This window comes from Podarcis liolepis, assembly GCF_965112155.1.
Source record: "Podarcis liolepis genome assembly, chromosome: 13".
Classification (NCBI taxonomy): Eukaryota; Metazoa; Chordata; class Lepidosauria; order Squamata; family Lacertidae; genus Podarcis; species Podarcis liolepis.
In genome coordinates, this window is record NC_139573.1 from 5,901,854 (window position 1) to 5,914,009 (window position 12,156).

A 12,156-nucleotide genomic window follows, 5' to 3' on the forward strand; every position below is an offset into this window, starting at 1 on the left:
AGTTTGATCTTCTTGCACTCCATGGGACTCTCAAGTCTCCTCCAGCACCATAATTCAAAAGAAAGAAGTTACTGGCATATAATTTATGGTTATCATTATACCATAAATTATTATACCATAAATCAGAACCAGCTTTCTTTATTCTGTATGAAAAAGGTGTCAGAAGGCGGAGTTTCATATTTGCATTTCCCCATTGCTTTTCTGCAAATATAATAGAGATTACAAGTTCTTTGAGACAGCTGAATTGAGATTTAAAAACTTGTACACTCTATCTTAATTTGATAAGGTACTCGCCTTGTGTGTAAAGAAAAGGAAAAATAAAATAACGAAACAGATCCTGTACTTAGCAATGTCAACTTGGAGAATGGTGGAATGAGTTTAAATAGGATGGAATGAATCATGGGGTAGATGGGGGATGTTATCTCTGATTTTTTCCCATTCCAATGGCTGATTAAAAAGCTCATTTCTATTGCTGTATAATTAAGGCAAGTAATGCACTAATTGCACCCACTCTCTACTCTTAAATCCTTTTTTTTTCATGCATAATTTTTTATTAATTTATATAGGAACAGAATACAAAAATTCAACATCTTATTTTCACAGATTTTTAAGTTTGACTTCCTTCAGCCTCTCCACAAATCATCCGTAACCATCTTTTATAAGATTACGCATTTCCTATTTTGTATTGCCATTAATTACCTCAATTCTTCCATTTCTCTTTAGACAATACTCCTTTCTTTTCACAGAGCTCCTTTAAAACCCACTAGCGTTATCTGTCCTTCACTTAGATTTTCCAGGTAATCCGTAAATCTCCCCCAGTCATCAATGAACCTCTGGTCTTTTAAATATCTAATTTTCCCTGTCATCCTATCCAACTCCGCGTAGTCTAACAATTTGGATCTCCATTCCTCAATTGTCGGCAGACCCCCCTGTTTCCAATTTTGAGCTAGTAAGACTCTTGCTGCCGTTGTTGCATACTGGAACAATTTATGGTCTTTCTTCTTTATCTCCCTTCCTACTAGTCCTAACAAAAAAGCCTCAGGTTTTTTTACAAAAGTGTATCTTAAGATTTTCTTCATTTCATTGTATATATTCTCCCAAAAACCTTTTACTTTTTGGCATTCCCACCACATGTGGTAGAAGGACCCCTCCCTTTCCTTGCATTTCCAGCATTTATTACAAGTTTTATACATTTTTGCCAATTTTGCAGGAGTCATATACCATCGATAAAACATCTTCATTAGGTTCTCCTTTAGCGTTATACAAGCTGTAAATTTAAGGTGCTTTTTCCAGAGTTTTTCCCACTCTTTGAAATATATGTTATGACCGATATCCCTAGCCCAATGTGTCATCACCGACTTTACTTCCTCATCTATTAGGTTCCACTCTAACAACTGGCTATACATTTTAGATAGAGTTTTCTGATTGTTATTTATTATCTCAGTCTGAAATCTGGAGTCCTTATCAGCGTACCCTTTATCTTTGATGTCTTTCCTAAACATTTCATTTATTTGGAGATAGTGTAGCCAATCATAGACCTTCCCTTTGACCTGATCATACGGTTTCATTTTCCACTTCCCCCCTTCTTTAACTAACAGTTGTTCATAAGTAGCCCCCTACTCTTAAATCCTTGTGTAAGAAGTCTATAAATAGAAGGGGAAGAATAATCCAGAAATTGAATGTGAAATAACTAAATCCAAAATTGCTTGCAAAATGACAATTTTCAACTTGCCACACCAAAAAGAACATTTAAACCCAGAATCTGGGAGGTGGAAATGAGGGTGTGGGTGGGAATGAAGTAAAACTGAAAAATGGGTTGGGGAGGTGAATGGAAAAGTCTTTTTCACACAAAGAGGCCTTTATTTGAAAGGCTGGTAGTGGAATTTTGTTTTGATGCATAAACTCGATAAAACTGGCCCATTACAGAAATTATATATGGTGGTGGAGAAACCCAACTGCCCAAGGTTGGGTTAGTCTTTTTTAACGATTGGAGTAAATAATTAGCATAAACATCTAATTTCATTTCCAAATGTCTCCTAAAGTTGTATGAGAGACAGGCAATCTGCCATTTTCAGCTGTTTTTTTCATTTTACCAATCTCAAATCCCCCATGTTTTCACATCCGGCTTCTGATGTTTTTAAGTCCTCGTGAAAATTCATCAGCTTTAAAGTGCGAATTTCTCATGATATACCCATTCTTATACAATTTTGCCTAACATACACATTTCTGCAGATGAATCTTCTCCGATATAATGCATTTTTGTATGCTGTTTTCATAATATATATACCGGGTGTCATCAGCATACTGGTGACACCGAACCCTCAAACTCTGGACAACCTCTTCCAGCAGTTTCATGTAAATGTTAAATAGCATGGAGGACATGAAGGAAGGAAGGAACAGAGCAGCTGTAAAACAGGGCCTCCAGTCCCACCCCAGCAAGGCAGCCCAGGAGGGTACCATGGTTGATGGTATCAAAAGCCCCCAAGAAGTCCAGCAGAACCAACAGGGACACATTCCCCCTGTCTAGTTCTCTCTAGGCATTGTTCAAAGATAGTGTTATAAGGGGGGAAACTGCTCCTTTTCCCTTATGGGGTATCCAAGAGCCCGTATAGAGTCCTTACGTGGGTTCCCTCTTGGTAGGAGAAAATTACAGAGGCCAACCAGAGTATATTGAGAAACAAAGCGGCTAGTAAGACTGATCTTTATTAAAACTGTTGCAATAGTGTCCCCACTCACCACATGCAGAAGGGACCCAGAACAATGGTATGCAAGCCCTTATATAGACTTTTGAAACTGCCCACCCTGTAGCCAGAGACCACTCCCAAAATACCATGCATACATCACAGAAGGAGGCTGTCTACAGCAGAAATCCTGTTTGCCAGGATATCTGTTACTGGTCACTGATTGCATTACCTGGGCAGCCTGGCCATTCTTTCGTGGCGTTTAATGCTTTAATTCCTGAATCCAGGTCACAGGCTCACCCTATGAGCCTTTTAAGACAGGATTTGTAAGCGAAAAGAGAATTGGAAGGCTTTCCCCATTTGCCTCCCTTACGGCAGAGGAACATCTGAAGTCATTGGGAGAGTAAAATGGCTTCAGGATTGCTCCCCCATATTATTTCAGACACGTGGGTTATATGTGTTTGCCTTGTACATTTGTGAACGTTTGTTTATATCTGAGACCTTCGAATTCTTATAACAATAGAAAGAACAGAAGCACGGCAATAGGTTGAGGCTACGTTTTGGGTGATTGTAGAAACCACACACACCACAATAGTGTTGGTCTGGTTTGAAGAGTGTGGCTGGTGTGGCTCCTGAGCGATGGAGTCTCTTAATAGTTCAGCTGGTAAAGTCGGTTTCCTTGTGTTCCCTTTTCTATTCGACTGTAAGCCTCAACCCAGGGTCTGACTTATGGGAACATTTTGACTCATGGGTGCAGTGACACCTTTAGGTAGGGATGGAGAAGGCCCCTGCCTGAAATCTTAGAGAGTCACACCCAGTTCATGTAGACAACACTGATCAAGGTGGACCAATGGCCTAACCAGGGAGAAACTCCATTTCACTTGGATTTTAACGAGAGGTTCCCTAATTCAGACCCACAGAGAAACAGGGAGGGGCTGGCTTGGCACCATCCTGGTCCTTGCCTGTTCTGCCCTCCCAGCTGGCAGGTGTGTGTGCTTTGTGCTGCAACAGTTTGTTTGACCTTTGGAATACCTGGCTGCAAGTAAGAGTGTTTGTGCTGTTCACAGTATGGGTTACCGTTTGATCGCTGGCTGAGTGATTGCAGATTGGGCAGGCTGTGGCCTTGATACAAAAGTGCCTAACGTTAGCAGAAATTGCTTGCCAAAATTGGTATTTTAGTCCAAACGGCATACAAAAATGTGTTTTTTGGGGAGAAAATTGCACGAAGATGAATTTTCTATGTTTTTATATAATTTTATTAAAATTTCTGTTTTACAATTTAAAATACTCATTTTGCATCCTTAAGATATCAACGACTTCCCTTCTTCTCTTACCATGGTTCATTTTACATATCACAAATCCCTGCATATTTTACAAAAACTATGCCATTCAGTCTTCCATTATTGCATCCATCAAAACTTAATTACACTGTTGAATTTATCTTAATGCTGCTAATGTTTTCAGGTGTACACAGTTATTTCCCATATATTAAATAAACATTTTCCAGTCTTCTTTAAGCGTATGCTCTTCTTGTTCTCTTATTCTATATGTGAAGTCTGCAAGTTGTGCATACAGTGGTACCTTGGTTCTCAAACTTAATGCCTTCCAAAAATCTGTTCCAAAACCAAAGTGTTCCAAAACCAAGGTGCGCTTTGCCATAGAAAGTATTACAAAATGGATTAATCCATTCCAGCCTTTATAAACAACCCCTAAGACAGCAATTTAACATGAATTTCACTATCTAACAAGACCACCGATCCATAAAATGAAAGCAATAAACAATGTACTGCAGTCACACAATCAATCAATCAATCAATCAATCAGTAGCTGAACTGGGTTCCACACAGTCTCAAAAACAAAACAAAAAGAGCCACAAAAACAAAAAAGGCAAAAGAAATAGCAAAAACAGACAGACCTCAGCGTAACACTCAAAACGGAGCACGTTTGGCTTCCGAGAAAAGTTCGCAAACCGGAACACTTACTTCCAGGTTTGCAGTGCTTGGGTTCCAAGTTGTTTGAGTACCAAGGTGTTTGAGAACCAAGGTACCACTGTATTCTGTCAACCGAAGTTACCATTTTTCTTTGGTTGGGACCTCGCTCGTTTTCCATTTTGGGGCTAACAAAACACGGGCTCCAGTAGTGGCATACATAAATGCTGATGGATTTTCATGACGTTTCTTAAAAACCGCACTGTGAATTCCTGTAGAAATGTAGAAAACTAGAATAATGAGAAAGAAAGTAAAACTGAATCTGACAAATCCGTCTATCCTTAGGCCTGACAGTTTCCTTTGTGTATTTCCTGATCCATTCCTCCAACTTTCTCTGTGTTCCTCCCCTTTGTTCTCAGGCTACCCTCCTCCCCCCAGATTCTCTGTGTCCCCCAAACAAGACATCTACAGAACTGGCGAACTGATAAACTTCACGTGCGCCGCTCCTGACCACCGTAACATATCCGGAGTCACCTTTTTCAGTCACCAATGGATACTGTATTTCCAGAAGCCTCCGCCCTCTGGGGGGGCGTTCACACATGCCCTGCGCCTGTCTCCCCAAGACAGCAGCGAGTATTCCTGTACCTACAGTGTTATACAATCGAGAGAGCAATCGCAGGGAAGCAACTCCATCCATATTGCAGTGATGGGTGAGGCCTCCTTTTTTGGGGTACATCTTTCCCATTCGATCTTTTTATATGAAGAAAACACCCCTCTTTTCTTCAGTGTTTTGTTTCTGCAACACCATCAGTATATGTAATAATAAGAAGAAGAAGAAGAAGAAGAAGAAGAAGAAGAAGAAGAAGAAGAATAAACTTTTATTTATATCCTGCCCTTCCTAGCCGAAGTCAGGCTCAGGGCGGCTAACATCAAATATATAATATTGGTAAAACATGTCCCTGCCCCCATGGGTGTGAGAGAAATAACAAAGGGAGAGGAAGGGAAGTTAAAAAATTACTCATGAGTAGGAATTCAGGGAGATGTTTTAGAGCAGTGGATCTCAACCTGTGGGGCCCCAGATGTTGTTGGACTACAACTCCCATCATCCCTGACCACTGGTCATGCTGGCTAGGAATGATGGGAGTTGTAGTCCAACTATACCTGGGGATCCACAGGTTGAGAAACACTCTTTTAGAGGGATGTAAGGACACAACAGTTCATGACCTGTGAAAGAGGTCCCTTCTCATTTCCTACTCCCGAGGTGTGATGTTCTCAGCCTTCCTACTGTAAGACCTTTCCGTTGCATCAGCGGAGGGGTGAGGCTTCTCTACATCTTCCTGGAAGCTTTCGTGTCAGTACTTCCATGTTCCCCATCTCCTCCAGTTCAGCCCCCATCATTCCATGCAATAATGATTCGTACTGGCCCCAAACCCACAAACTCTGTCCCTCAACTTGGGCAAAATACTGGACTGCCCCAGTCCATCTATGTGGACCTTGGCCTCAATCATTTTGATTCAGGAAGACAGGAAGTTCCCTTATACTGAATCATGTGGGAATGTTGTGGGTAGCAGGAAAGGATTTTTTTGATTAAATATTATCCTTCCTAACTCATGCTGGTTAGTTTATTCATATAGCAGAGTGCATCCCCCTCTTTACAGAACAGGAAGCGACTTGCAGATTCGTTAGAATCTCTTAAGTTCTATTATTCCTGGTAAGACCCCTTGGATTCCCTCCTAATAGAATAAAAACACAACAGTCTTCTTTTTAAAGCAACGAGAAGTTTACTCACATTCAGTTCACAATTGGGTCCCTGAAGGCAGGATTTAGCTTAAGAGTTACAGATGAGGGTTTGAGTTCGTCCCATATGGGAACTCATCCCACATGGTGCTGGCTGAGGGGAATTCCCAGCCCTACCTGGAAATGCGAGGGATTGAATCTAGGACAAGCAGATAGATGATCTGCCACTGAGCCACAGCTTTTCCTCATCTTGTGGTCCCTCCTAACCCCCTCTCCTTTGTGGCTGGCTCCTCCAGATCCTCTTCCTCCTCCAGTACTGAAAACGGACCCTCCGTCCAGAGTGGTGAACGAAGGAGACCCCTTGCTCCTCACTTGCTTGGCCAAAGGGGGCGGCGTGGAGAAAAGATTCCATTTCTTCAGGGATGGTGTTGAGATGATCTCCGACAGCGGTGGGTCCCTGCGGTTCTCCAGAGAACATGGGGGTGCCTCCGCAGGTGTGTCTGTCAACATCCTGAAGGCTAAGCTCAACCACACCGGGGAATTTGCCTGCAGGTATGAGGAAAAAACGAGCAAGGGGTGGATCGTCTCTCCGTGGAGTCAGAAAGTGTACCTCACAGGTGAGTGGTTTCCAACTGGTGGCAATAGTTGGGGGTTAGGGTCTGCTTTAGCTTTGGGACCCTCCCCCCTTTGATGTTTGAGTTCAAAGCCCCCCATAGCCTTTGTGGGATGTGATCCATGAAAGGTAGTCAAGTACAACATTCATTGAAATGCTAGAGAAGACATGCGAGGGGATGTTTGCTCCAGCCAGTCGAAACTTCCTGTTCCTTGTGGCTGGAGCATCCTTCCTTTCACATGTGATAGAAGGTGGGTGTGACCTAACCTGTCCAGGTAACAAAAGGACAAGTCACGCAGCAACCTTTCCCTTTTTGGACTTCCTTCCTCTTTTGACCAGCTTGTAGCTAAGACTGCTCTGCTAGCAGAAGCACTGGGATTATTCCTCCTTATGGGGTAGATTCCACATGTACATATTTGTAACTAAGTCTGCCTTCAGGAATCCAGCTGTGAACTGATGTGAGTAAACTTCTTTTATTGACTTTGAAGAAGATTGTGGCGTCTTTATTCTTTTAAGAGGGATTCAAGGGAATTTACCAGGAACGTATAATTCAATCCGAAGACAGAACGAATTGTATAATAGCGAGAGGCTCGCACGAGCCTGCAACCAGCTATCTGCTGTGCATGTAAAAAGGGGGAATGTAACTCTGCTAAGTAAAGGAACTTGCTAGCATAAGTTAGGAAGGATATTAATAAACAATATATCCTCTCCTGCCACCTGAACATTCCCACAGCTGATGGGGTCCAAAGGAAAGCAAAGCAAGACGTTTGGCACCAGCTTGGCTGCAGGAGTTGCCAGAAGGAGTACAAGGCCCCGTCCAACCGCCTTAGGGACTTTTTAGGGTTTCCTCTTGAGCCTTTTCTTCTCCCCAAGATATCCCGCAAGGCAATGAAGGTTGAGGGTCGGAGTCCCCTTCCCAAGCCCCACCTTCCCCTCACTTCTCTCTACAGCATGCGCAGTGGTTCCCATCTGTGGAATGCTCTCCCCAGGTAAGTTCGCCTGGTGCCTTCATTATACACCTTTTGGCACCAGGCAAAAACGTTCCTTTTTAACCAGACCTTTGGTTGATCTGTTTGACATCCCATACCCTTTAAGATGTAGCTCTTTTCTGGGGGGGGGGGGGTGTTAATTCTGATTATGTATGTTGTGATCTTTTCTGTGAACCACCCTCAGACCTCTGGGTATAGGGTGGCATATAATTTCAATACTACTACTACTACTACTACTACTAATAATAATAATAATAATAATAATATGCAGAAACCGCCTTCTTGACTGTCGGACCCACTATTTGGAGCCTGTCTTCACATGCACTTTAATTTGCAAAACAAATCCTATTTTATATCAAAACAGGCATTATAAACAGATGGTGATATTAGCTTGTATGATCACTGTGTTTTTAACTTCAGTGAATTACTGTTATTGTGTCTTCAACAGCAATGGCTACAATGGAGTCCCCCCCCCCCAATTATTCATACTAACAGCTGAATCCCCTTCTTCCCTTTCTGCAGTTTGGGCACCAAATTCCTCTTCTCCACCCCTGCTATATGCATGTCTGGCAATTCCACTGGCGATCCTGATGGTCCCTCTTGCTTTTTACTGCACGAGAAGGAATAGAGGTAGGTGATGCTGAGAACTGTGGCCCTCTCCTGTCATTTCCTATTAGGGGTTGGTGCTCTTCTCTGCGTCACGAGAGTGGTGGTCATGGAAGCAGTGTTGGTTAAAACCAAGCATTTATTTTGTCTTCCTTCATATTGGATGTGGTTAGGGTGTGGGAGGGAGCCTTGCCTGTGTCTGTCCTGTGGAACTCCCAGCCACAAGAGGTTTATTTTCAGGACCAGCCCTGTCTCACCATCTTTCTTCTCTTTTCTCTCTCCATTTCCATTTTGGAAGCGTTGAAATCCGAACAGGAAAACAGGGAAGAGGCAAATTCTGAGTACCTTGAAATGTTCAGCGCCACTAGGAAGCCTCAGAGGTAACGGCAACTAATGCTGGTATAATACTGATGTGATGTGTGTCTTCATAATTTCTTATTTATTTAAAGCATTTCTTCCAAAAAGTGTTCCTAGACTGGCCAACCAAAATAACAATGGTGGTGGCAAACAAGAAGGGAGGAGCGAAAGAGCCAGCTCAGGCAGCAGTTCAGTTCTTAAAGTTTTGAACATAGTTGGAGGCGAAGAGCACCCACAAACTATGCAAGGAGTTTCCAGAGGGGAGGAAAACTTGAACCCAGAGCCTGGCAACCTGGAAATGCAGGAGAGACTTATCAGTCAAGAGAGGGACAACGTCCTGTTGGCTGGGAGATAAAAGGATGAAAGGTGACTGGAGGAACAGGCAGCGGGGGGTGTCCCAGGCAGAAAAAGGAGCAAAGAGACCCCACAGGAAGAATCATAGAATTGTAGAATTGGAAGGGACCCAGTGGATCATCTAGTCAAACCCCCCTGCAATGCAGGGAAATGCAGCTGCCCCTTTTGGGGATCAAACCTGCAACTTTGGCATAATCAGCGCCACGCTCTAGCCAACTGAGCTATCCAGGAAGAAGGACTGATAGGACAAGTGACAGATAAGGAGGGGAAAATACATTTTAAAAACTTTTTTTTAAAAATTGTCCAGTAGCACCTTAGAGACCAACTAAGTTTGTTCTTGGTATGAGCTTTCGTGTGCATGCACACTTCTTCAGATACACTGAAACAGAAGTCACCAAACCTTTATATATAGTAAGAGGGTGGGGAGGGATATTACTTAGAAGGGTGGTGGGAATTGGTGATTGGCTGATAGGTGTGGTAAACTGACTGTTTACCACTATCAGCCAATCACTCATTCCCACCACCCTTCTGAGTAATACCCCTCCCTGTCTCACTACATATAAGGGTCTGGTGACTTCTGTTTCAGTGTATCTGAAGAAGTGTGCATGCTCACGAAAGCTCATACCAAGAACAAACTTAGTTGGTCTCCAAGGTGCTACTGGACAATTTTTAAATATATATATATATATTTCTACTGCGTCAGACCAACACCGCTACCTACCTGATTCAGGAGGGGGAAATGACTGGCATATTGGAGAGAAGGAAAGATGTCTGTAAGGGATGGGGTGGCTGGGACAGGGACAGAGCCAGTGGACAGGGAAAGTTGGGGGCAGAAGTGGCGAAGGGAGCAGAGCAGGATTCCAGGTTGCCGGAGGCTGGGCTAGATGACCCTTGGGGGTTCCCTTTAATTCTTTGATTCTATGATTCTAATGTCTATTCTGGACCCAGGAGGGCAGGCAGCTCCTGCTACATGGTTCTGTCCTCAGACAGATGCTTTGATGGCTGTTTGGACTTCTCACAAGAGGGGGATTCCTTGAGTTACTTGGCCGTTCACCTTTGCCGTGAGCTGCTGTGTGTATTCTCTGTGTAAGAACTGGGACGGAAACTGTGGAAACATTTAAAAATAAAATAAAATAGTTTAGCGAGGTTATTTCCCCCTCCATTCATGGCTGGGATTGGGAGATTCTTCCTGTCTTTCATATTGAAACCATCACTTCCTCCATGAAACCTTTGACAATACAATAACTGCCTCCCCCCCCCCAATTTCTATTTAAAGAAATAGAAACTGAGCTATGGAATTGGCTGCTACAGGATGTGGTTTAGATGCCTTTTGAAAAGAGGTACATTCGTGAAGAATATTCTGCCAAAACATTTTAGTCATGACAGCTAAGTAGATCTTCATTGTGCAGAAGCAGTCTACCTCTGAATTGCTGTGCACTGGAGATAAGGAAAAGAGGATGGTGGCCTGTTTGTGAGTTGCCCAGGAGTGTCCAGCTGGTTGCTGTCAAAACTGGATGATGCGAACCTTCAATTTGCTCCCCAAAGCCTTGGGGGGGATCATCATTCTTTGAACATGTCCCTCAATTTCCTTCTCCTTTTCAGGACTCAGACGCCTTTTACTGCCTTGCCACCCCCTGCTCTGCCTCAGCCCCCTATATCGCAATCATGGATGGAGAGTGGAGCCAAACTGGCCGAAGACCAGGAGGAAGGTCTCTACAACAACATTCCCCTTCAGGGCAAGAAGAGAGCAGAACGATACAGAGATTCTGAGGACGAATGAGCCATCGGGGAGATTAAAATATTCAGATGGGGATTTACGACCAGGGAGATGGGGTGAAAGGGGTCAGGGAAGAGGGCAGTGTTATGCCTTCCCCTGCCTATTCCAGCATACGGCTTGGCTCACTTTCTGCAGCACTTTCCTCAAGAGCAGGGGTCAGCACACTCTTTCAGCAGGGGGCCGGTCCACTGTCCCTCAGACCTTGTGAGGGGCCAGACTATATGTTGAAGGAAAAATTATGAACGAATTCCTATGCCCCACAAATAACCCAGAGATGCATTTTAAATAAAAGCACACATTCTACTCATGTAAAAACACACAGAATTCCGGACCGTCCGCAGGCCGGATTTAGAAGGCAATTGGGCCTTTTCCATTCTCATTTTAATCTACTGACATATCCAAGTACAGCCCACCCAATCATCCCCTGACCATTGACCATGGTGGCTTGGACAGATACATTTTGGTCCAACAACAACTGGAAGGCTACAGGTTCCCCCAGCCTTGTTCTAGGTAGAGGACAGAGGGCCTTCTTGGTAGTGGCACCCTCCCTGTGGAATGCCCTCCCTTCAGATGTCAAGGAAATAAACACCTATCTGACTTTTGGAGGACATCTGAAGGCAGCCCTGTTTAGGAAAGTTTTAAAGACGATGTTTTTAGATATGCTGTAAACTGCCCAGATGGGCGGGATATAAATAATAAAATTATTATTATTATTATTATTATTATTATTATTATTATTATTATTATTATTTTATTAGAAAAGGAATTGCAATAGCTAGATGTGCCATTGGAAGCTTATGTCCTCTGGCCTTGCTCAAGGTTAATCCAAGGATACAATCTGAGAGATTGCCTGTTCCAACATAGATGCCAAATTGTGAGAGTGTTGCAACATAAACTCTGCAACAGGTGGCAGCAGCGACAAATTTAAAATAGACTCTCAATACCTCAGCCAACCAGCAGGTGAAAGCAAAAGCGTCTCCAATAGATCCTTCTGGTGTCTGAAGCATCAGCTAGTCAGAAACCTAAGCAGCATGGAGGACTTTTAAACAAGGGCATTTGCGAGGGATTGGCGGAGGAGACTGAAGAGAGTGAGCCTGTGTCTTTTGGATTAAGG

The 12,156-nt window shown here is 43.3% G+C and overlaps 1 protein-coding gene across 1 annotated transcript in view; it reads left to right on the forward strand.

Annotated features, from left to right (window-relative positions):
* LOC310692132 (Fc receptor-like protein 5) overlaps window positions 1-11,349 on the forward strand; it is a 75,589-nt gene extending 64,240 nt beyond the window's left edge. Inside the window, exons 8-9 of the mRNA XM_083472731.1 lie at window positions 8,853-8,934; window positions 10,868-11,349. Of these exons, the coding sequence (XP_083328857.1) occupies window positions 8,853-8,934; window positions 10,868-11,045 (260 nt within the window). The 3' untranslated portion in view covers window positions 11,046-11,349. The remainder of the gene's footprint in view (window positions 1-8,852; window positions 8,935-10,867) is intronic.
* Window positions 11,350-12,156: the final 807 nt, after the last annotated feature.